The following is a 23854-nucleotide window of genomic DNA, read 5'->3' as shown; positions in this document are numbered from 1 at the left end:
CCAAATATAGATCGATTTGATCGTCAGAAAACGTCGCAAAGATGTCGGATATCTAAGTGATGTTTTGTGTGCGTACATCATATTCGAACGAGCTTGTAGCTTTGTTACCTCTTCTTGTTGATACGCGTGTAGAGAATAAGCTGTGTACGCACAGATCATAACGCGGACTCTCTCCATCAACAACCATCAACCTACGACAAAGATGGCGAGCAGTGGTATTCAAACACCGCTAACGCAGGAATACCCTGCTATTGCTACTATGAGCAGGCAAGAGATAGAGTCGCTGCTGGCAGGTTATAACCCGAATCGAAGTGATCCGCCTTGGTATCTACAACAAGCAAGTCAACCATCTTCATCTTCTAGCTCGATTCCCGTCCAGCCATCAGCTCCAACGATGCCAGCCGAAGAAACAGGTTTCGAAGCATTCATCGAATCACAACCACAAATACAGCAGCTTCGTCAAGAATCGCAAAGACTGCTAAAGCAAAACGAAGAAAAGGCATCAAGAAACATGACTATGCAACCCGGTTTAGAAGCTTTACGAAATGAAACACAACAGTTATACGATCGTGCAAGGAAATATGAACAAGAATGGCCTTTGTTGGATAATCAAATGAAAGAAGCATATAAACGTTTTTCACCTTCAACGCTTTTGTTCACTTTGACACAATCTGCTGGCAAATTACACGATCAGAGCGAAAGTTTGGCAAGTGCATTTGCAGAAGGTTTACCGTTGGAAGTTGCTGTGAGTATACCATACATTGCTGCATTGCTTTTCGCTCTTCTCTCGCTGACATTCTCATCACCCTTTCCTCTACAGTCCGCTGCTAATCCACATGGCTTGACTCCACCCGAGAGCGGAGCAGCAACTCCTACTGGAAGAGATGCAGATGGTGATGCCACATTCGTACGCAGATATAGAGCCTTGCGGACGACATACCATAGACGCAATCTGATGGCAGACCGATGGGCCCGTGGTACCATAACATGGCGAGATGATTGACGAAGAAAGCAGCACGGGCAAACACTGTATTTATACCCAGCAAATACAAATTGATCGTAAATTCCTTAAAATTTGCAAGGATGTAATATACAATTGAAAAAATGATAAGAATATGTTGTACAATGAATAAGATCTACTTCTTCCCCGCTCTACGTTTGATCTTTTGTTTTTCACGAAGGTATGCCTTCTCTTCTCCTCTTTCGGCAGAGAAAGAGCCCATGATCTTGTCGATCTGTTTGGCATACCTTGAATCTTCTTCTTCTCTTGCTTCACGACGAGCATCTGCCAAGAATTCATTATCACGACGTAATTCACGCATGGCTCCTTTACGTTCTTTCTTGGCCAACGCACGTAATTTAGCAACTTCTGCTCTTTGTGCATCTGGATCAAATGTTCTTCCTCCTTTACGTTCAGGATTGAAACCTTGATCGAATTTAGGAACGTGTGAAGCAATGGGGATCGCTCGATGTGCTTGCAAGCGTAACGCTCTTCTTTGACGAGCGGTATTGTTCACCATTCGGCTCACCTTTTCATGAGTTGAGTTTCTCTTTTGCTCTAGCCACTCTGCAGGCAACTTTGCCTTGGAGATTGAGCCACTGAGTAGCATATCAAACGGTTTGAAAAGTTCAACGAATCCAATAGAACCAGAATAAAGTCGAGCAAACTCTTCTACCAATGTCATCGAGGCGACTAGTGCTTGAGACTTGATTGCGTCATGCTCAGCATTTTGCAATGCAGAAAGATTTGACCCAATCAATTGCACGAAGTCGAGCTGTTCGATAGGTGCCTCCGATGGAACTTTGGCACCCAGACGGATCTCTTTAGCAATCGTCTCCTGTATGTCCGGCCAAGGGATACCGAATTGACGATTCACTGAGCTTAATTGCTTGATCGAAACCGAAGGTAGGAGAAGAGTGATTGAATTATGCAAGAAGTTGAGGGCTTCAGGTACCAGACGGCGGGATTGACGTTCGTTTTCTGCGACGAGAGAAGAGAGGAAGAGACCTTTAATGATGTCTTGAACATTTCGCACCCGACAGCTGGAAAGATATTGGCAGACGAGCAAAGCCAAAGGCGTGGTGACAGGGTGAGAACGATCACTGGTGGGCCATACGGTGGAAGTGACCTTTAATAGGATACATTCTGGTACTCCCGGCCATGTCCTTGCATCTGCATTGAGAGCTCCTTTGCTCAGTCCTCTTGTAAGATTTCGTTGCATTAGGGCTAGCTTGCCCACGAAATGTTCGGATGCAGCAACTGGGTATGTCTTAGTCAAAGTGTAAAGCTGAGGTACGAGTGAATTGATCGTGTTCATTGTTTCCGACTTGTTCGATGCATTGAGCTTGACGAAAACGTGCAAGATATAATCAAGCAAGACCCCAAGCAGCGTTTGCAACTTGAACTTGTTATCTTCTGCCAAAGAAGAATGATGTACTGCACGGATACGCTTGATCACAACAGGAACATCATCAGCCTCGACCTTGTTGACTGACAGAATTGCTAGCAGCTCGTCCAACGTGGCTGGGCATGGAAAGGTGAATGGCAAAATGTGTGTTGTTTTTGCCTTGCTACCCTTCTTTGTAGATTTACTGACGATGTTTTCTGGCTCGGCTTCTGCATCTGTATCCATGTCTTCACCCGTGCCTGCTAATGCTTTCATGTCTGCAAGATCATCAAAGTCATCGTCTTCTTCTGCTTCATCAGATCCGACCTCACCCTCTCCGTCTTCTCCTTCATCCTCTTCCGCATCACCAGAGACTTCTTCGTCCTCATCCTCTTCTTCTGCGTCTTCCTCTTCATCATCTTCCGCATCTTCTCCACGCAAACCTTGACCAAGACCATATACATCTCGGCTTGTCATGCCGTCTAACTCGAAATCATCTTCCAAATCATCACCTCCAGCAGGCTGACCTCTTCTTCCTTTGCGGTCGTTGCCTTTCTCATCTTCAATCTCTTCTCCCCTCATTCGTCGCAATCGTTGATCTTCTGCTTTTTGAAGCTTCTCAGCAAGCTCTTGAGCTTTTTCGGCTTCAGTCTTCAACCGGTCTTGAGGCTTGGCTCTTCGTTCGAATACCATCTCGCGAACAGCAGCGTCATATGCATTCTCTTTGGCCTTCTTAGGATCGACAGGCGCAGATTCAGCAGAAGGCAGTTCTTTTCTCTCTTCTGCTGCTGGTTCTGGTAGAGCTCCTCCACCCATCAATAGACTACGTAGGTCTCCAAAATCATCGTCTAACTGTTGTCGCAAATCTTCGTCTTGCATTTTGATCTGTTGTCTCTCCATTTTATGAGCTTTCGATTTAGCCATAACTTCTTTCATGACTTCTGCTTTCGTCTTTTGTCTGTCTTCATCTTCTTCCTCATTTGCCTGTTCTTCATCTCCAAAACCTCCAAAGTGCGCCATCCTATCCTCACCAGCTAAAAGAAAGAAAAGTAAAAATGCGTTAGCAAACGGACACATTTCATACACAAATATCTTTCGTGCCATAATCCCTCAGCAATCTCCAGTAGAACATAATTATTTGAACCGTCATAATGTCTCTTGAGCCTTTGTCAAGGCGATTATCAAGCAGACTGTGATCTGGCTTCAAGGTACTCGTGCTCTTTAGAAGCACGGGTTCATCTTCGGGAAAGGCGTTGATTCTAGAAAAGGTACTCACTTTCTTCATCGGACAAATGAATGTCGTCATACTCGTCTAAATCATTTAGACTGCGGCCATAGTGGGTTAGGCCTTCTTCTTCCGCATCGTCTAAATTGAACATGCTCATCTTGTTGGCTCTTTGCTGTCTTTCCCTTGTAAAGCGTTCCAACATTGCATCTTCCATATTCATGCCTTCCATATTCTTTCCGCTTCCTTCACCGAAGCGTCTATCAACAAAACTTCCGCTCTTGTTACGGTTCTTCCATTCAGGCAAGAGGTTTTCCTTTCGGTCTCGCAAGCCACCTTGACGAGCTTCACCAGGTTTTCCAACAGCGCCACGAATATGTCTACCAAGGACTACATTTTTTGGCTTTGTGATCTTTTCTTCAAATGGGTTGAATTGCGAAGACTCTGCTATCCTTTGTAACTTTTCTCTTCTTGCTTGTTGTTCATCACGTTCTGATGATGCTTGACCTCTCTTTCGCTTCTTTGCTGATTGTTTCATCTGTCTTCTATCCGATATTCCTTCACCTGCCAAACGAGCTTTCAGCTGTGCAAGCTGTGATCCACCGCCTCCATTCTTCTTTGCCATCTTTGCAAGGGTATACGATGGCTTTGTGTGAAGTAGAGTATGTGATGGTAGGATGTCAAACACAAAAGAGCAGTACAATATTTGATCTTCTCATTCTTCTTTCTTAAGCGCTAACTTTACTCCAAAAAATTTAAACACAATCAATCACGTGTATTACCATAAGAAAAAAAAAGTTGGAAAAAGTTCAAATAAATTTCAAAGGCGCGAGTGAGAAAGTGAGCTTCTGGGGAAAAATTTAATGCATTAGTGCAGTGTACAAATTTCATAATTTTTGCCTTTCGGTACATACAATCTTTTGAGAAGAAGCAATAAGCTATACGTCAGCCAACGTTTCCTACTCCTCTTTTCACCATCTAGGTGATCTTTGTCCTGCAAGACAATCGAATTGCCAGTCATGTCGTCCACTTTCAAGGCCTCTATCGCGCCTGTGCCGACGGCAACCGACTTTTTGGACATCGTCCTCTCCAAAACTCAACGAAAAACTCCGACCGTCGTTCATCCAGGATGGAAGATTACACGTATCCGTTCATTCTACATGCGAAAGGTCATGTTCACCAAAGATGCATTCACAGAAAAGCTTGATGCAATTTTGGCCGATTTCCCAATCTTGGATAACTTGCATCCTTTCATTTCATCCTTGATGAATGTCTTGTATGACAAGAACCACTACAAGCTCGCACTTGGTCAATTGAACACCGCTCGCCATTTGATCGAACAAGTTGCAAAGGATTACATTCGTTTGATCAAATTTGGTGACTCCCTTTACCGATGCAAGCAACTCAAAAGATCCGCTCTTGGTCGTATGGCCACAATCATGAAGAGACAAAAGGACCCTTTGGCTTATTTGGAACAAGTTCGTCAACACATTTCCCGTTTGCCTTCCATTGATCCTTCCACCCGTACATTGCTCATTTGCGGATACCCAAATGTAGGAAAGTCTTCTTTCATCAACAAAGTCACAAGAGCAGATGTAGATGTACAACCATATGCATTCACAACCAAATCTCTCTTTGTCGGACATATGGATTACAAATACCTACGTTGGCAAGTGATCGATACACCTGGTATCTTGGATCACCCTTTGGAGGAAATGAACACCATCGAAATGCAAAGTATCACCGCATTGGCACATTTGCGGAGCACCATTCTCTACTTTATGGATTTGAGTGAACAATGCGGTTACACGATTGAAGCACAGGTTCAATTGTTCAACAGCATTAAGCCTTTGTTCAACAACAAGCCAACATTCGTCATCATAAACAAGATCGATGTCCAGAGACTGTCCACTTTGGACCCAGAGCGAGCAGCTTTGGTCAATTCGATGGTGGAAGAATCCAACGGCAAGATCAAAATGATGGAAATCTCTACATTCACGGAAGAAGGAATTATGGATACCCGAAATGCAGCGTGCGATGCTCTCTTGGCTATGCGTTTAGAGACAAAGGCAAAGGGCAACAAGATGAATGCAGTCTTGAACCGCATTCACGTAGCACAACCCAAATCTCGGGATGGTGTGGAACGTAAGCCTTTCATTCCCGAAGTCATTGCAAACGGAAATCGTAAGAAATACGATCCAGAAGATCCAGAAAGAAGACTTATCGAACGTGATGATCAAGAAGCCAAAGGAGGTGCAGGTGTATACAACATTGATACGAAGAAGAGATACTTGCTCGAGAATGATGATTGGAAATATGACGTTATTCCAGAAGTTCGCAATGGTAAGAATGTTGCCGACTTTATCGATCCAGATATTATGGAAAAACTTGATGCTCTAGAACAAGAAGAAGAAAAACTTGAGCAAGAAGGATTCTATGATGTTAGCGAGGATGAAGAAGAAGATGACGAAATTCGTGAAATTCGTGAAGCTGCAGAAGCAATCAGAAGAAGACAAGAAGAGGCTAAATTAGCCAACCAAGACCGAAAGAAGATCAAGAAACGTTCCCTCATCCCACGTAAGATGCAAACACGCACGCTCAGTGAAATGGCAGATAAACTACGCAGCCTTGGTATTGACCCAAGCAGCGTAACAGCAAGAGCTGAATTATTGGCAAAGGCAAAGGGATTGAACGTTTCAGGAGAGAAGCGAAAACGTTCTGCAGGCGGAGATGACGAAGACGAAGATATGCAAGAAGCCATGGAAGAAGATTGGCAAGATGATTCGGATGGTGAGATGGACGTTGAAGATGGCGAAGGAGCATCTTCACGTAAGAAATTGGCAAAATCCAACGAAGGTTCAAGATTATTACGAGCACGTTCAGCTACTTCTACTTTGGCGAACAGAACCAAATCCGGTGGCGTTCCAAACGCTCGTGCTGGTCCTGTTCGTGTCCCTGCTCGTAATCGTGCAACGGATGGTTTGCGTGATAAGGTACAAGAAGAAAAAGTACGTGAGCTCAAAGATCTCAGTTTGCGTGAACGTAATAGATTGGCCAAAGCCAGTGAAAGTGATCGTGCAATCAAGACAAAGATGCCCAAATGGTTATACTCTGGTAAACGTAAACAGGGTACAAACAATAGGCGTTAAGATGCTTCACCGTTTTGCCTCTTTTATTCATTCTTTTCAATCTTGCATAGCATTTTGTACATTTTACACATCTAATTGATCTGGTTCGTCTGTAGTCCAGAAGGAAGAACATGTGAAGGTATTGAGAGTAATGACAGACATGCTTACAAGGTCGTCAGCTTTCATCCATTGCATCTCCTGCATTGGCAGGCTGACTTCTTGCCCATTCAACAAAGTCATCAATTTGACTTGGCCATGCGGCATCAAAATCGTGATTCTGAAATTCGGAGTCGATCTCTTTTGTGAAATCCAAGAATAACATCCATGTATCCTTGCTGATCGCTCTACCTTTACCTTTCTCTTGCAAGAAGGTTTTCCATAGATTAAACTGTCGTAAAGTAAAACTTTCAGAAGAAGTGCCAAAAGATGGTGCATATGGAATGAGTAGATCCCAAAAAGCCAATGCGTTTGCCAATGGTAAACTTTTTTGTCCTTCAGGTCGACCGAAAGTGTAGGTAAATTCATACGTTCGGTGGAATAGGCCTTGCTTGCTCTCGCTCGCACGATCACCACGAACGGGTGCATCAGTTTTCAAATCTTCCCGTAACTGCTCCAGAAGTTTTATTTGTGCTTCTATCGAATCGCACTTTTTAGATCCCGCTATTGACTTCCATCCTTCGATAAAATGTTCTTTTTGAAACGAGCCGAGAGAAGGTGATCGAAGGTAGAATGATAATGGCAGTACCACTGCATCTTCTGGTGACATTTTCAAATCTTCCAACATGGACATCGCTCCCTCCATTGTGATCTCACCTTCATCTTCATCTTTCCATGTATCGAACAATTTTCCCAGTTTCTCTCTAGTCTCTTTTTCGCTTTTTGCTGAAGTTGAATTGGTTGATGTTTTTGATGCATTGTTCAAAGCGACTTCATCAGAATAGAATGCATCGATCGCAGCTTCCAGTCTATAATTGTTCTGTTTTAATAAACGAGAAGCGTCATTTTGCGTTGCATTTGTTACGCTTCTGAATTGACGAATCGTTTGTTCTTTGTTAACTTTTGAAGAGGACATATTTCCTTGTTCTTGCGTTGTGCGTTTAGAAGGTGATTCCTCCTTTCTCAATCTACCTTCTGTCCACAGGTACAAGAATACCAAAGCCGAAAAGGCCAATAACAACAAAGTCACAATCAGATTGCTAGCTTGAAGGAAGCGATTCGCATAAAGTGTGAATCAGGAGAGTGTTTCGTATGTATGAATTGAATCCGAGTAGCCGATGAAATGCAAGTCTTACTATTGAGCAAGATTCGGCCAAGGTTTAAGTTGTATTTGTTTGCCCGCCCTACCTTTTGTTCAAATGTGATCACCTCTTGATGGTGGAGGATAAAGAGCAAAAAGAAAAAGAAGAAATCGGGTTAAACGCGTGTGTGTGTGTGTCATTGCATTACAAGCTTACGACTATGCACGGAAGGCGTAACGCTAAAGCACCGCTCATGCAAACACTCTCTTCAAGAAAGGCGTCCAACTCACACTTGTCAATGCATCAAACCGGGTGACTTCGTTCCGTCTTTCTCAGCCACGATTGATGACAATTGAAGGAGGCCGCTTGAGTCTCAAAAAATTCTCCGATCTGTTCAAATGCTTCCCAACATTCACAGTGAAGGGAACAACAGAAGGAGCATTCTGTTGATCAAAAGAACAATTGATAGATGGAAAGCAAATTCTACCTTTTGACATATTATGGTGCCCGTATTCTTCTCCATATACATGTCTGTATCGCCTCATGATTGCCCCACTTTGAGATTTGACTTTTGCTCCTGTTCATTTCGGAGAATTTAACATATTTTGCATATGCGGTTAAAAGCCAAGAATCGATTTTGTCACACGCACATCCGCTAATACACTCTTTTCGGATTTCTCAACATTGATCACAACTCCGACATTCCAGCTGATTTAAAGTTTTCAGGTCGATGTGCCTTGATGTCCCATGGAGAAAACGCCATTGATAACACTCCGACCGTGGATGGAACCTAGGCCGAGATCGATTGGGAAAGAGTTGGTCTGTGTGTGATGGAAGCAAAGGAGAATAAATGCATTCCTCTACTTGAACTCAAGGAGAAGGCATTCCACATGGCTCTTTTTACCCCCCCCCCCACTTTAAATCAACTCAATTTCACTTTTCATGCTAATATATTTTTGGTACAATGTATCCTCCATCGGAAGCGACAGGTGGCTCCTGCGTTAATTCATCAAACATACGCCATTTGAGAATGGTGTGCTTGGATTGATTAGGCTGAGTCTTACAAGAAAAGTATTCTCTCTTCAAACCGCATGCACGAAAAAGACATATTGTTGACAACACACTTTCTTCTATTTCTACTTCCATCTCTCCAATTTTATTCCATTCGACTTTCTGTTTTGCTCAATTTTGGGTTTGTCGTTTTCATCAGGTAAGACGGGCATGCCAAAATTATACAGGTACAATGAATGCCAGCACGAATGGCAAGCCAAATGAGTCCACGCCAATGAGGAAAGGATTACGTGTCTCATCACGGGTTCATCGGGCTTGCAATGCATGCAGGCGAGCTAAGGTGAGTGGCAAAGAGAAGTAAGAATTGCTTGCATGATATTTGACACCTTCTCCCTTGATTTTCGGCAGATGCGCTGTGAAGGCCCAATTGACGGACCATGTAATCGATGTCAACTTGCTAATCAGGATTGCATTTTTGATAAACCGCGACAAGAATCCAAGAGGAAACCTGTGTCAAGAGAATCCTTTGATGCCATCTTAGAGCGAGTTCATACGCTGGAGCATGAATTACAGGCCATAAAATGCAATTTGCCCCGCTCAGGAACGCAGATGAAAAGGATGCATTCAAATGCGGGGACCCCGGTGCAAGTTAGAAATCCGAACGTTCCTGCGATCGACAGCGTGACAGGTAAAGAATCTTGTTCATCTTTGCGCCCATCAAATACGACATTCTTGCAAGATACAATTCCCCCAATCTTCCAACCTCCAACGCCAATCAAGACTACTTCTTTACCGACATTCATTGCCAATTCTTTCGCGCCCGTTCCTTCATCGTCATCATACATTCCTTCTTTTGACGCAACTGATACGTCATACCCTTTCTCTCCTCAAACATACGTACGCGCAAAGAGTAAATCTTTGTCAAATTTGGAGGATATGCGAAACGTGCAAGAATCTGAATTGCCTCCTCCTTTGCCGATCATGCCATCAAGATTGTGGAGCAAAGTCAAATCGGATGAAAGCATGGGTGTTCAAATGAATCAAGACACAGAGATGAGCAGTCCTGCTTCACCCACCATCCATCAAGCATTGCATGATCAAGTGCCACAATCACAACAGACTATCGAAAGTCACACAGCTTCAAGTCAAGCAAGCTTGCTCACCACAATGGCAGAAGTGATGGAAGCTGTCCTACAGAATACAGATACGATGAATGTACAAAGGCTGTTGAATGCACCAATTTATTCGGCTCCGATCCCAGATGCTATACCCTCACGAACGGCGCCGATCATGCCACCGATTCAATGTGAGACGTACGAACAAACGACTCCTTGTGATTCAGCGGTTCTATTCCCTCCAATTTATACTTCTGATGGACCGAGTATGTTGTTAAAACCCATGACGGCATTTCAAGGAGAAGCAATTAACCGTCAAACGATGGAATGTGCACCTACTTTTTCACGCACTGTTCATCAAAGATCAGAAGGATTTCAAGTGACTTATGATGGCTATTTTGATAATGGCAATTCAATCGCTCGTTTTTCAAGACCATCGACTGGACATTCGCAAATGTCTAGTTCGATCAACGGAAATGTTTCTAGGGTACCTCAACCGGTGACCCTGAGAGACAATTTGATGATGCAACCAGGCACCATCATCACACATCAGCCATTCTTTCATTCCTAATAATGGCCAGCAGGTCAGCATTCAGTTTCCTTTCTTTTTGATAAGATATCAAAGTTTGTTCTTTTTTCTTTTTTATCAATCGCCATTCTTTGGACGATCTTTCGTTTCTTTTTCTTTTCAGCAGCTTCAAATCTTTCATCTGTTTTTGTCAACACATTATTGTACTTTTTTATCCACGCATTTTTTGTAGTATTCGCATCGTCATCATAATCAACCTTGGGCTGGTCCAAGGCAGTCAAACAAAGAAGCAAGCGAGCAAGCATTTCTCTAATCTGTTCAACAACATTATTCGCATTACTAGCAAGCCACCTAATCTTTCGTCGTATTTATGTTAATGGTACACATTGTTCATATGAAGCTGGAGGTTGCTATTGCCTTTAAGTGTCACTGGCAAGTTCAAAAGACGTTGACAATACAGTGTGGCTAAATTTAGGCTAGCCATGTAGGTACGGTAAGACTAACTGTGGGAAATCAGAATGAAGTATAGTTTGTAGAGGGGGAATCTTTGGACCCCTGTCAAAAGGGCCTGTGTTCATTATCCCAAAGCACGCAATAGTTCGCTTGTTTGTCCGTTGAGGGTTGTGCGGTTAAAACAAGCCGGTTGATGATGTATGATTGCTTTTGTTTGATTGTTCGGGCACCTCCGCACTTGATCGGCGTTCTGGTCTTTTTGGAATTGACGTCTAATCTGCACACTCGCTGCGCCAACAGCAACAGCAATCAACCCTTCATGCGTTTTTTCAATGCTGTGTGTGCAGTGCATGATGCATTTACTCGATCAAAGTTGAGGTGTAGAAGAGATCGTCTGTGTACTACGAACAAAAGCCCGTATGGAAATTTTATACGCTAATCCGAATTACTGAAAACTTCTTGGCTATCTGCACACAAACACACAAACATACAATGGCAGCTGACTTTTTTTATTTAATCGCCGGAAAGGTGGGAGGCGGCAGAGCGGGTGGAAAAGAAAAGGAAAAAAGAGGCGGAGGCGGCGGCGTGAGCGGGGAGGATAACTGTAGAACTATGAAGTGATGATATTGAAATAAAAAATAGGAGGGAGGAGGAGGAAGTAAGAGAGTCTAAGGTAATGAGAGCAATGCAAGCGAGAGTTGAACGTAATTACACATCCCAATCCAGTGGCACAGTACGGATAGTCACACACACAACCAAATATGAACTACAGGTCTGCAGCATGCACTGCACTATCCCATTCAACCACCAGATATGCACTTCCATATCCACACAGGCACACACCCTTACTCGTCCGTGCCTAGATGATTGACTACTATGATTATTCGCAAGAGCAATTGTGTATCCATCCTTCTTCCCTTCATTATCAATCGTTTCAGTCGCCCTCAAAACTTTATCCTTTTCAAAAAAGGCGTGACTTTCCAAGGAACTTTATATTTTCTAACCATACACATTCAATCAAGGTTCTATCGGGGCCTGCACTTAATGACGACGGATAACACAGGTCATACCCTCTCTTCTTCTTCTCACCTTTCCGCTTGCACCGCTTCTGCTTGTTATCGTGGTATAACAAGAACAAAAAGGGGAACAGGAACAAAATCATGTCTTCAATTTTAGCCCGTGCCAGACGTTCGGTCGGTATAACCCACGAAAGTCGTTCACGTAGCGTTGATCAAGAAAGTAGTTCAATCTCTTCTCGTTCAGGTTCCGGTTTGGGTGCACCAGAAGGTCATCCTGACACCGTTGCAGGCGGAGGTATTCCCGAAAAAACTGGATCTTCAGCCGTTGATGGAGCCAAATTGGAAAAAGCTGCAAGTAAAGCTGCCGGTATTGATGGTATCGGATCCGATGATGTAGCAAAAGTCGACGTCGTTTTGGCCCAACAGAATGATGGTGATATTCAGTACAGAACGATGTCATGGCAAAAATGCGCTGCAATCTTGTTCGGAGAATATGTTTGTTTGGCCATTTTGAGTTTCCCTTGGGCATTCAAAACATTAGGAATGGCAGGTGGAATTTTGGCCACCTTGGGAATGGGAGCGATCGCTTTGTATACTTCTATGACCCTATGGCGTTACTGTATGCTGCATCCTCACATGTTGCATATCGCCGATTTTGGATACCAATTATTCGGAAAAACATGGATCGCATACGAATTAACCGCTATCGCTCTCATCCTCAACAATACCTTCATTCAAGGCTTGCATACATTAACCGGAAGTGAAATTTTGAATGTGCTGTCCGAACATGGAACGTGTACACTCGTTTTCAGTATCGCGATCATGCTCCTTTGCTTCCTTTTGACTTTACCGCGTAAAATGGAGAATGTTGCAATGATGGGAATCGTTTCTGCAATTTCAATGGGTATCGCAATCCTGCTCGTGCTCATTTTCACAGGTATCCAAGGTAAAGAACCTGCTGGATTTGATCCTGCTGAGCCAGTTCGAATCACTGCTTTTGCTCCCCCAGGTACCACATTCGTCGACGGCTTTAATGCATTCCTCAACATCGTTTTCACTTGGGTTGGTCAAATCTGTTATCCAAGCTTTATCGCTGAAATGAAGAATCCGGAAGATTTCCCTAAAGCGCTCTATGCAGTCACAGTTGCTGAATTTGTCTTGTTCACTTTAACCGGAATCGTGGTCTACTACTATTGCGGTCAATACACGCAAACACCTGCCGTTGCCAACTTGGGTCCAATTTTCAAGAAAATTTCCTTTGCTTTCGTTTTACCGACGACGATTATCATTGGTGTGATTTATGCAGCAGTTGTTGTCAAATATATGTTCCACAGAATCACATTTGGAACCCGTCATTATAACCACAACACCGTTAGAGGTTGGACGATTTGGACTTTATGCTGCGCATCTACTTGGATCTTTGGTTGGGTGATTGGTGAAGCAGTACCTTTCTTTGGCGTTTTACTCAGTTTGATGAGCGCTTTGTTCGATGGTTGGTTCGGTTTCATCTTTTGGGCAGCCGCTTATCGTGAATTGAATCATGGTAAATTATGGAAAGGACAAAAACTTACTCGTAAACTGGAAACCATATTTAACGTTTTCCTTGCCCTTGCTGGTTTGTTCATCTTTGGTCCTGGAACGTATACCAGTGTAGAAGCCATCATTCAAAGTTATGCAACCGGAAGTGTCAAAAGTCCTTTCACTTGTGCAAATAATGCCGTTTAAAAAAAAGGTGCAACCCTTACAATATGCTCTTTTCTCCTCTTGCTTTTCTTTCTTTTTGCTTCTTAATGAGACCATGTTTTGTTTGCTCTTACCATTTCTTCTTGATATGTATCTATAGTATTAATTCTATCTAGTGTTTCCTTGTCTTTTACTTTTGTACGCCTGCGTGAGGAGTTGCCGTGAAAAGGCGCCGAGCTGTGTATGATGCTTTTGGCTGACGGCTGAGCAGCCCAAATGAAGGGGAGGTAGGGCCAATTGCGCAGCGCTGCGCCAATGCAGTGTGCGTAGTCGTGGCAGGAGCAGCAACGGGCCAAAAAATGCTGAGCAATGCTTTTGACAACAGGGGAAGCAGTGCCATCATCTCCTCTGTCTCTATACATCAATCGTCAATTTTATTGACTTTTGTTCCTTTGGACAGGACTTTTCTCCCCTTTTCAAAGGCTTGCTTCTGCATTTCAGCTCTGAAAGCAACCGAGGAGAAGAAGGATTACTGTTTCTTGTATATGTATACGCATGTCCTATAGAAAGGTCTAAAGAAATCCTCCTCTCTCGAAAGTTATATAAATTCCCTGATCGTCATGGTTCTCCTTCCAGGTTCTTCCATCTCAACTTCAGCCGCGAAGGACATTGAGGCTAAAAGTGGTCGTCGTAATCAACGTCAACATCAACAACAAGATTCGGATCTAGAATCCAATCAAGGAACGCCCCCACCGCCATATCGTTTGCCTGTGCCGGGTATAGATTACGAAGAACATCATCAACCTTCACAAGAAGAAAGTTACATCTCTGAACAAACAAGAGCTCATCAATTCTGGACGAACACTAGACAAAACAATCAAGTACAACAGAACGAACATTCAGAACAACCGTCAACGGTTCTTGGTCATCATTCAATTCAACATACTCGCCAATCAAGCTTAACAACACAAGCAGTAAATCATCAAGAAGTCGTGCATCCCTGTATCAGCAGTAGCAGTAGCATGCGTTCATTTGGCGATCGTGGTTGTCGCAGAGGCCGTGGAATGGGCGGCAAAAGCCGTTGTCGAAAGCAGAAGGGTAAACTTTTCCGTAAAGCGTTGATACGTTGTACGATCTTTTTTACGTTTGCCATGTTATGGATTCATAGCGAAGCCGTTGCTCAAGCATTACAAAAAGCCTTTGCTGCTTTGCCACAACCCATCACAACTTTGTTGGGCGTAATTGGTCATATCCTTTATTTGCCTATCGCATTCTCTCAAACGTTTGGCGTTTTACTTTATTGTGCTCTTGCGGCTTTCTTACTGACTGCCATGCATGTCAAATTACGCAAACGCAGAATGGCAAGATGGCAAACTTCTTTGCACGAGGCATTGCGAGCACGAGTAAACAATGGACCACCGGAACATGACCATGAGGCCTGGCCCAGCTCTCATGGCCATCATCATCACCCGCACCATATCCGACACGGCTTGGGCAAATCGGACCGCAGAGTGCACTTCGATGCAACACCGCCAGAGGAAAGGGGACTTCTCCGTGAGAGTGGAGATGAAGAATCTTTCGACGAAGACGAGAAGAGTTCAACAACTTCATCTGTTTGACCTTCTTTTTATCTCATCATATTTCTTCATGTATATAGTACAGATTGAGTAGTGTTACAATTTACGTTTGATGACTTCGAAGGTTTGATTGTGCTATGTCGTCATTAGTGTTAGTGCTTGATTCTGGTTGAATCTTGAGCCATCTTATGGTAATGCTGAATCGAGCACTTCTTTCGATTCGATGTACTTGATCCGTTTGCTTATTATGAACGAGATCGTACGTTTGTGCGGGAATACCATGTGTCCATTCCCAACGACTTTTGCCTGTCAATATACAAATCGAACCTGGCTGTAAATAAAGGCTAAATGCTTGTTCTCCATCTTTATTTTTTGTTGGAGCAAAATCCATCGATATTCCACTGCCAAAGGATAAAATCATTATCCCGTCTAAGAATCTATGTGGAATATCTATATGATCTGCAATTCCTTGACCGGGAGTATAAATGTTTAAGATCATTTGTCTTGTATACTCTGTTTCGGGAGAAGGGTTGTATAAGATATCAAGTATATCTTTGTTTATTGTATCCTTGTATGTTACCCTCAAGCGTTCTTCAATCATTCTTAATAGCATTTGTGCCCAATGTGGCAATCCGTTGGGTTGACTTTCATCGTGTTCCTTGCTGTTGCTGTTATTCCGCATTCCAAATAGAACAGCTTGATCACGACCTTGATCAGTGTTGAAATAATGACAATCAATCACATTTTCCACAATTTCTTGGCATTCTTCAGATGATAAAAATTGATTAAAATGAAATAAACCTTCAACAAAAGGCGCTTCTTGTAAGGCTACCTTGACATGTTCTTTTGCGGGAGAAGGCGATGGAGAACCTTCTGGTGTGAATAATGGCGATGATGAATCTGACTCTGTTTGACCATCATCATCATTGGCTGTTTGCATCCTCACCTTGTGTTGTAGAAAGATGCCTTCTCGCTTAAGGAACGGAAGCTATTTCAGTTGACAGGTATGCACTTGGTATGTTTGGTACATTAACACAAACAACACAACAACACACGCGGTGGTGCAGACAGAAAAACACTTCTTACGCGTACTGTATGTGTTTACTCTTTATTTCGGAACGGCGCCTGTTTCTTTCTCGCGGGCAAGATTCGGGCAAAAGTGCCGCCGTGTGTGTTGAACTCTCTTTTGTTTTTAGGTTGACCTCCTAACGCTTTGTGTTTGTTTCTTTGAATGAAAGGCACATGCACTGTCGCAGACTGAAATCGACCGCGGAAATCGAATGCATTCAATAAACAACACATCTTCATCTTCATCATACTCGTTGGGTAATTAAGAACCATCACCATTCCAGCAAGATATTTACAGCCCTGATTACGCGACTGCTACTCTGATTCAGCAATGCCCGATTGAGTTTCTTACAATTCAATAAAACTCAAATAGATTGCTTGACAAGATGGCAAACGTGGAAATCATCGATGCAAACGAAGGCAATCCTAGCCCGACAAAATCATTTCAATATAGTCCGGCTAAAAGGAGAACACAGAATGGATCATCTTCCACTCACAAACCATCTCACCCGGAAGACCACGATTTCAATCTTGGATCACCGGAAATGAAAATGGACGATGCAGATGATGAAGATATCGCAGATCTTGAATCGAGTATCATTCAACAATCAAGAACGATTGATGATTTTACAAGAATCATTGCTGAATGGCGAACAGAGCGAGAGAGAACACAGATTCGTGGAGATGGCGCAAGCAGTTTCAGAGGGGTTAGCTCAAGGGTCCTAGGAGACAACAACGGCGAATCGGCCTCTAACCAAAATCAGCTAAGGATACGAAGTAGTATGGCAAGCTTGACCGCTGATGCTGCTCGATCTTCAGCGGACGTCGATACTATTAGTCAGTATAGCTATGAGGCATCATCGGTTGGCGATCCTGATGAAGCAAGAATGTCACCAACACTATCTGCATCACAATCTCCTTATGGTCTAATGGGGAACGATGACCCATCTAGACATTCAGTAAGAGTACGCTGTACATGCTGCTGTGGAAGAGGAACGAGAAGATGTAAACGTGCTCGAAGGGCAACACGAGAATGGAGTCAAATGGAAAGCGATCTACGTTTAGCAGCACAAATCGGACAGGCTTTGCTAAGGAGAAGTGATGCATTACAAGCTGAACTAGGACACAAACAGGAAGAGCACGGCACTCGACTTGATTCAATGATGAAAAAGCTCACATCTTCGATCAAGGAAGCTGCCCACTTGGAGAAACGATTAGAACAAAGTGAGCTCAACTTGGAGGCATGCGAAGCATCTAATCGCGCTCTTGTGAGAGAGATTGAGGAAGGCAGGCGAGATTTGACAAAAGCACGAGGATCAAATGTACGTAATTCAGGCTTAGAGCTCAAGCTCGAACGAGCAGAAAAAGAGCTGGAAGACCTTCGCCAAGAATTGGCAGAGGAGAGAAAACAATCTGAACAACAAAAATCGAGACTCAAGCGATCTGAAAGGATTACAGAAGATCTCACTGGTCAATTGAGGATAGCAAAGGTGGAAGGAAGCCGAAAAGAGCTTACCGAAGAGGAGAGAATGAGAAGGAAGGATGAAGTGCGAAAACTGGTGGAAGCACGACTTGGGCAGAATAGTGCAGCACAGCGACAGGATTCCACTGAAGGAGAAGGTGGTGATTGGATGGAATCTTTGGTATCCGAAAACGATGCTTTGACTCAAGAACTACGACAGATGAAGGAATTACTCGAAAGTCGAAACGAAGAAGTTGCACAATTACGCGAAGATTTGAGTCAAAAGGATGATTACGTCTTCTCTTCTGCCAATACATCCCATGACGTTAGTTCGCCTTTGCGTATATCCGATCTACACTCTTCTGCTCCTGTACCGTTTGCGGATGAACTCGTAGACATCAGACACGGACATCCGTCTTCGACTGATCGAAAGGTGTCAAGTTCCAGATCAGCATCTTATACAGACGGACATCAAACTCCTTCATTGCTTTCACCTCAAATGGCAAATACGATGTTACCTTCTGGACCTGGATCTACTTCTACCAATATGACCAGCGAGGCAGATTCACAGACAGATTTGGCCGGAAGCAAATTCAGTAGCAAGACTACCGTTGCACTTCAAGCCAATCCGTCTTCAACATCTTCTGCGATCAAACGTGAAACACGGACAGCCCAACTGAATGCTCTAGTTGACATGATTCAAAGACTGTTCTCTCGATTATCCACAGCAGACGTCGACACTCTGGCGAAAAGGCTGCAAAGGCAAAAGCTAGCAGGTGATGTTGGTCATTTGGCCCGTACGACGGTGAATGGAATTTTGCGTGATATCGATGGCTTGCGGGACCATTTCCGCCGAGCGATGGACAATGAGTCTAAAGGCCGTGAAGTGGATAATGTTTCCCTGCATTCCCGTACAAGTGGTAAGAGTAATGATCGCTCAAACTCCAATGCTGAATCGGACAGCTTGGTTGCACGTAAAGAGTTCTTTGCTCTGATCAAATTGTTCAAAGATTTGTTCATGGAAATGGCTAGATTACGGAACACAATCAATGAGATCAGTATGCAACCACAACAAGCATCACGAATCTTGCAAGAGCAATTGGGCGTACAGATGAGCGAAGACAAAGGTGTGACAGCATGGTTTGGTAAATTGCTATCCACAACTGGCTTACCCGGAACTACAGGCAATTCTGGTTCTTCCTCCAATACAACCCAGGGTACATCACCAAGTGCAGCGGCGGCTGGTCTCTCTGCCTTGAATGCTAGCAATGCCCGGCCAAACAATGCTCAACGTTCTTCAGCATCTAGCGTACAACGACCAGGGGTAGCTTATGCATCTGCTGCCGTTTTACCTAGTGCTGTTGCTGTTGAAGTGAAAGGTATGCATGCTACAGAACAGGCGCAACTTCAAGGCGGAATGGACAACAATGGTTCGATCGGTAGTGGTAGTCGTGGAACAAGTCCACAGCCTGAACAAACAACATTCAGTGACTTACCCAGCCATGCAAGACCGGAGGCCACTAGAAGACAGCCAAGCTTGTCAAGAGTTCAATCGCGTAATCTGAGCGGATTGTTTGTTGGCTCAATGTCGGGTAGCACAGATTTTGGCTCGATAGGAGGCATGCGCAGTAGAATGCCATCAGAGCAAACGAACAGCAGCCTTCAAGGAAGTAGACTTTCACGTATTGTGGATGATGATGAAATCAGTATTCATCAAGGTACCATAAACCGAGCGCGAACATTACGACCACGTAATTTGAGCGATTCATCAATGCACACCACCTATTTGGATGATGAACCAGTACGTTCTACCGAAGAGCACAAGCCAAGAATGTCTGGACTTATGGCCACCACAGCGCCTACGCCAGCCGCACTCTCACGTGTGATCACTCCTTCCACTTTGTCTTTACGTGCTTCTTCTACGGATACAGGTACTAAAAGTGCCTTATCAACAAGTCCAAGTGCAACTTATTCCAGCGGCGGAGGAGGTTTGCTTGGCAGTTTGGTTCCAACGAAATCCGTCACGAAAGCATTCGGAAGTTTACTCGGTGCCACTTCTCCAGCTGCTGAAACAGCAAACCCGACTGTGACAAGCAATTCAGCAACCGCTTCCCGTCCTCCGCAATTGCGACCAAAGTCCTCAAAAGCACAATTATCACTTGCTGCAGCAACAGCTGGCTCCAAGAATGAGTAGTGAGACAAATGGGTTGGTTCTAATGGTGGCAGTGCCACTTAGTGTACATACCAGAATTTTGCAGAAATGCAACTCAAATTCTTTTAATTTTATTGCATCTTGTATTTTATAACATTCACTGCAATTCAACTTTTTATTCTATGTATATCTTTTTAAGGTGCTGTTAGAGTAAAGCCACCGTCGCAAATTACTGTTTGACCATGCATGAATTCGCAAGCGGCCAAAAATTGTGTGACTTGAGCCATATCTTCCGTTTCACCTGGTCTTCCGGCTGGCACGTTCATGGTTGGCATCTTATCGGAAAGATCTGATTGATTCTTCTCATCAATACCACCCGCTGTCATTGAAGACGGGTATACACCTGGTAGAATAGCATTGGCTCTAACGTTGGCATTTGTCGTGCTGGTGATTTCGAAAGCCAACGTCTTTGTCAAATGATTGGCTGCAGCTTTACTTGCATTGTACGCATAATGCATCTGTCCTTGTTTTACCACTCCACTAATACTTCCTGTGGTGATGATCGTTGATGTGAATGGTCTCTTGCCTTCCTTCTTTGTTTTTGCTTGAGCTTCTTCACTTCCTTTTGCCAACAAAGGCAAGAATGCTATTGAAACAAACAGGATATGATGAGTATTGATCATAAAGAGTTCATTCCAATTCTCGAATGAGTTATTCTTCAGAATTTCATCTTTATAATCTTTCGCGTTCATCTTTTCCAATTTTCCACCTGGTGCCGGATCGTTTGAATGATCAGGGAAAGAAGTATCGGCACCATGATGTGTTGGTCCTGAACCACCTGCATTACAAATCAAGATATCCACTTTTCCTTCTTTTGATTCCATCTCGCGAACCATTTTTTCAATTTCTTTTTTGTTCGTTACATCTCCTTGAACGTATCCTGCAAATCCATAAACTTTTACCGCATTTTGTAAAACTTCTTCTCGTCTTCCGATAACGTACACTTTGCAACCTGCATCGTTCAATCCACGAGCTTGCATTAAGCCAATTCCTGTTGCTCCTCCTGTGATTACTGCAACTCTGTCCTTTAAATCGAACAAAGTGCTTGGCAATAGCTTCTTATCGGCTGACATCTTGGATAGCAACAACGTTAGATAAAGTGTTGATGATGGTAATGGGTAATTAAGATTGATTGAATCATGTTAATGTCTTCCTTTTCTTCCAACAACAACATTTGTTGATGTGGAGGCGTATAACACAAAAAGGCGGCCCATCGTCAGTGTTCCAAAATCGTACGGCGCTACAAACAAGAAGGGTCCTCTCGTCTTGCAGATTGTTCGCAAGCTTGATTAACGTCAAGGATATGATTCATCACAAAGGCAAATATTGTTCACGATCTAAAGTCAGAGTTTCAATCGATAAATGCAGTATATATTAAGTGCTCAACACAAATGAGTTGTATACATGCTTTTTGGTTGTGCAGCAAATCTACACTCTAATCTTAAGCCTCTGCTGGAACAGATGCTCCATCGACCAAAACACCATCTTCTTCATCTTCATCTGCAGGCCAGGTGAGAGGGACACGGTATAGACGAATGACAGTCTTGTTTGGATCTTTGGCAAGAACGAATTTAGCAGGCGAATTTGCTTCTTCTCCATCCTTCAATTTGCTGACCAAATCAGCAACCGTACGAACGATACCCCATCCGTTGGAGAAGTTGACATTGATTTGAGCAGCAAAATCGCGTGGCTTGTACCATTGAGTACCCAAGACAACATGTCTAGATGAATCACGAGGTGAAACACGGGATACATAACCCATCTTCATGTTGTCAGCCTTTGCCAATAAACTTTGTACGGCAAATCGTGCCAATTTGGCACCGTTGTTCTTCATCTCTGTTGCAACAACTGCACCACGTTGGCTGTCCAATTTGGTACGCCAATCAGGTGCACCACCAGCTCCTTGTGCTCGGCTATCAAACTCATTCAAAGTCTTGATGGTGATGTATTGATCAGGTTGTCCTTTTGTGGTGGATTTCAAAATGGCGTCCAATTCAGTTCGGACAATCAATTCGACATCATGATTGGGTGTTGAAAGGTCGAATTTGCGGTATCTGTATCCACAACTGGCCAATTGCTCCTTCTCTGTGCTTTCGTCGTAGAATGGGTTGGGTCCATTGGGCAATTTGTGTGCCTTCTTCTCGTTCACAACTTGGAAGGCAAAGTTTTGGTTAATGTATGTTGCTTCCAAGCTGAGACTGCCAGGTGTGTTGATCAATTGAGATTTATCGCGAACGCTTTCGCCTTCTTTTGTCTCAATCTCTGCTGGTGGGTCAGCTGCATTCTCGTTGACTGTAACGTAGTCAAATGCTCCTCCATCACGCTTGTCCATAAAGATGTTTCCATTTCCGTCTCGTGTGATCACAATATCCCAAGGGTAGACTGAACGAGTAGAGCACATAAGCATAGCCAAGATTGAATCAGTGACAAGAATTCTGGTAGGTGGTTTGGTGGATGTTTCGTGTAGCTTTTCAACAGGTTTGGAAGCCAACTCTTGTAGGATTGGGTCTTCTGAGGTTGTGGGATTGTAACGAACTCTGTCCATTGGTTGTAAGGGTTTCTCGAATCGGACACTAGTGATACGGTCGTACGATCGGTCATATTCGAATAGAGAGCCAAATTGAGAAATATCTTCACCCTCTCCAACGTCCAATCGCAATTTAGCCAAACGACTGAATTCAATCTCTTCAATTTGTTCCCAATCAGGTCCAACGACCACAGAGGGATCACGAGTCCTTTGTGGTCTGTCCCAATCACGCCATCCTGGTCTACGACCGCCACGAGCACCTCCAACAGCACCCATTGCACCACCGCGTTGAGCACCTCCCAATCGGCCGCCACGACCAGCAGCAGCGCCTGTACGACCAGCCACTGCTCCTCCCAAAGCACCTTGACGGCCACCAGCAGTGCGCGCAGCACCACCACGACCGCGAGTCATTTGACTCAAAGCAGCACCACCACGTTTTGCGCCAGATGCACGAGTATTGTCAACGATACTGAAGCTTGCTTCATCACTTCCGTGGAAGTAAGTGAACGTACTTGCGCCTGCACCCAATGTTTGCGAACCATCAGCACGACGTCCACCTGATTGACCGCCAGCAACACCACGTAGACCAGCAGCGGCACCACGAACGGCGGTTCCGTTTGCTGCTCTAGCACCATCTTCACCGGCCTGGGCGGCAGCTCCTCTTGCACCTTCTGCTTGGTTTGCAGAGCTTGAGACATTGTTCCAATCAGCAAAACGACCAATTTTATCACTCTTTGCAAAAGGTGTGAATGGAATTTCGCGAAATTCTTTTGGTAAAACTGATTCGGTACTCTTTCCAGATGAAGAGGCCATACTGGGTGGGCCCCACATATCAGGAGTTTCCTGTAAGCTTGGCAATGAAAAGCTTGCCATCTTGATTCGAAGTCGTACGAGCTGGAATTGATATCGATGTGGTTTGGAAGGTGAAGTTGTATCAATTGATAATCTTTCTTCTCCTCATGCGCGCGCCTTGCGCTTCTAATTCCATCAAGAAGAATTGGAAGATGGCAATCTCACTGCTAGGCTGCGGGCACTTTTCCCGTCTTTTGTTGAGATGGTTGGTTCCCTTTGCCTGATGCGCACGCTTAAATCCTCACTGTGAGAAAAATCCTCTGTACGCTCTACACGTGCTTTTTGTATTTGATTGGTCTGCTTGCGCAGATCTCTATTGACGCGTTTCTATTGATTGTGGATTTATGATAGCCTCGCCTCTGCTTTTA

General features: G+C 43.9%; 11 protein-coding genes across 11 annotated transcripts; 6 read left to right on the top strand and 5 right to left on the bottom strand.

Moving 5' to 3' along the window:
- Nucleotides 1–193: 193 nt before the first annotated feature.
- FA14DRAFT_131721 (uncharacterized protein) lies at nt 194–1144 on the top strand. The gene is made up of 3 exons (XM_025496937.1): nt 194–341; nt 387–739; nt 857–1144. The coding sequence occupies exons 1-3, from the start codon at nt 203–205 to the stop codon at nt 1001–1003; spliced, it is 639 nt and encodes a 212-aa protein (XP_025358672.1). The 5' UTR covers nt 194–202; the 3' UTR covers nt 1004–1144.
- On the bottom strand, nt 1065–4279 carry FA14DRAFT_159970 (Nop14-like protein). Its single transcript, XM_025498472.1, has 2 exons — nt 3664–4279; nt 1065–3421 (listed from the first exon to the last, which is right to left on the bottom strand). The coding sequence occupies exons 1-2, from the start codon at nt 4235–4237 to the stop codon at nt 1137–1139; spliced, it is 2859 nt and encodes a 952-aa protein (XP_025358671.1). The 5' UTR covers nt 4238–4279; the 3' UTR covers nt 1065–1136.
- On the top strand, nt 4255–6761 carry FA14DRAFT_163789 (putative NOG1-nucleolar G-protein required for 60S ribosomal subunit biogenesis; the record flags this gene model as incomplete). The annotated part of the gene is made up of 2 exons (XM_025499842.1): nt 4255–4269; nt 4650–6761. The coding sequence occupies 2 exons, from the start codon at nt 4255–4257 to the stop codon at nt 6759–6761; spliced, it is 2127 nt and encodes a 708-aa protein (XP_025358670.1).
- Nucleotides 6762–6957: 196 nt separating this feature from the next.
- Nucleotides 6958–7806, bottom strand: FA14DRAFT_112800 (DUF298-domain-containing protein; the record flags this gene model as incomplete). The annotated part of the gene is made up of 1 exon (XM_025495987.1): nt 6958–7806. A coding segment is annotated over one exon (849 nt), but the record flags the coding sequence as incomplete, so codon positions are not given.
- A 1415-nt stretch (nt 7807–9221) lies between these two features.
- On the top strand, nt 9222–10675 carry FA14DRAFT_177639 (uncharacterized protein; the record flags this gene model as incomplete). Its single annotated transcript, XM_025500756.1, has 2 exons — nt 9222–9329; nt 9398–10675. 2 exons carry the CDS (start codon nt 9222–9224, stop codon nt 10673–10675), a joined length of 1386 nt encoding a protein of 461 aa, XP_025358668.1.
- Nucleotides 10676–12246: 1571 nt separating this feature from the next.
- On the top strand, nt 12247–13978 carry FA14DRAFT_167099 (uncharacterized protein; the record flags this gene model as incomplete). The annotated part of the gene is made up of 2 exons (XM_025500063.1): nt 12247–12400; nt 12428–13978. 2 exons carry the CDS (start codon nt 12247–12249, stop codon nt 13828–13830), a joined length of 1557 nt encoding a protein of 518 aa, XP_025358667.1. The 3' UTR covers nt 13831–13978.
- Nucleotides 13979–14185: 207 nt separating this feature from the next.
- FA14DRAFT_159966 (uncharacterized protein) lies at nt 14186–15666 on the top strand. The gene has a single exon (XM_025498471.1). It carries the CDS (start codon nt 14409–14411, stop codon nt 15405–15407), a length of 999 nt encoding a protein of 332 aa, XP_025358666.1. The 5' UTR covers nt 14186–14408; the 3' UTR covers nt 15408–15666.
- On the bottom strand, nt 15438–16423 carry FA14DRAFT_26194 (uncharacterized protein). The gene has a single exon (XM_025502090.1). It carries the CDS (start codon nt 16303–16305, stop codon nt 15469–15471), a length of 837 nt encoding a protein of 278 aa, XP_025358665.1. The 5' UTR covers nt 16306–16423; the 3' UTR covers nt 15438–15468.
- A 133-nt stretch (nt 16424–16556) lies between these two features.
- FA14DRAFT_26165 (uncharacterized protein) lies at nt 16557–20165 on the top strand. Its single transcript, XM_025502088.1, has one exon. The coding sequence runs from the start codon at nt 16820–16822 to the stop codon at nt 20087–20089; it is 3270 nt and encodes a 1089-aa protein (XP_025358664.1). The 5' UTR covers nt 16557–16819; the 3' UTR covers nt 20090–20165.
- FA14DRAFT_26166 (NAD(P)-binding protein) lies at nt 20166–21364 on the bottom strand. The gene has a single exon (XM_025502089.1). It carries the CDS (start codon nt 21178–21180, stop codon nt 20242–20244), a length of 939 nt encoding a protein of 312 aa, XP_025358663.1. The 5' UTR covers nt 21181–21364; the 3' UTR covers nt 20166–20241.
- Nucleotides 21365–21548: 184 nt separating this feature from the next.
- Nucleotides 21549–23839, bottom strand: FA14DRAFT_143355 (translation initiation factor eIF-3, subunit D; the record flags this gene model as incomplete). Its single annotated transcript, XM_025497206.1, has 2 exons — nt 23276–23839; nt 21549–23191 (listed from the first exon to the last, which is right to left on the bottom strand). Exons 1-2 carry the CDS (start codon nt 23505–23507, stop codon nt 21549–21551), a joined length of 1875 nt encoding a protein of 624 aa, XP_025358662.1. The 5' UTR covers nt 23508–23839.
- Nucleotides 23840–23854: the final 15 nt, after the last annotated feature.

This window comes from Meira miltonrushii, assembly GCF_003144205.1.
Source record: "Meira miltonrushii strain MCA 3882 unplaced genomic scaffold FA14scaffold_1, whole genome shotgun sequence".
Lineage (NCBI taxonomy): Eukaryota > Fungi > Basidiomycota > Exobasidiomycetes > Exobasidiales > Brachybasidiaceae > Meira > Meira miltonrushii.
The sequence above is the reverse complement of the archived record's forward strand: the minus strand, read 5'-3'. Positions and strand labels throughout refer to the sequence as shown.

Bases quoted from the DNA above. Each gene is read 5' to 3' on its own strand.
- FA14DRAFT_131721 (XM_025496937.1), top strand. From the start codon at position 203: ATGGCGAGCAGTGGTATTCAAACACCGCTAACGCAGGAATACCCTGCT. The intron at 342-386 runs GTCAACCATCTT...TCCAGCCATCAG, and splicing joins TTGGTATCTACAACAAGCAA to CTCCAACGATGCCAGCCGAA. The intron at 740-856 runs GTTGCTGTGAGT...ACTCCACCCGAG, and splicing joins CAGAAGGTTTACCGTTGGAA to AGCGGAGCAGCAACTCCTAC.
- FA14DRAFT_159970 (XM_025498472.1), bottom strand. From the start codon at position 4,237: ATGGCAAAGAAGAATGGAGGCGGTGGATCACAGCTTGCACAGCTGAAA. The intron at 3,422-3,663 runs GTGAGTACCTTT...TCTTTCTTTTAG, and splicing joins TCATTTGTCCGATGAAGAAA to CTGGTGAGGATAGGATGGCG.
- FA14DRAFT_159966 (XM_025498471.1), top strand. From the start codon at position 14,409: ATGGTTCTCCTTCCAGGTTCTTCCATCTCAACTTCAGCCGCGAAGGAC.
- FA14DRAFT_26194 (XM_025502090.1), bottom strand. From the start codon at position 16,305: ATGCAAACAGCCAATGATGATGATGGTCAAACAGAGTCAGATTCATCA.
- FA14DRAFT_26165 (XM_025502088.1), top strand. From the start codon at position 16,820: ATGGCAAACGTGGAAATCATCGATGCAAACGAAGGCAATCCTAGCCCG.
- FA14DRAFT_26166 (XM_025502089.1), bottom strand. From the start codon at position 21,180: ATGTCAGCCGATAAGAAGCTATTGCCAAGCACTTTGTTCGATTTAAAG.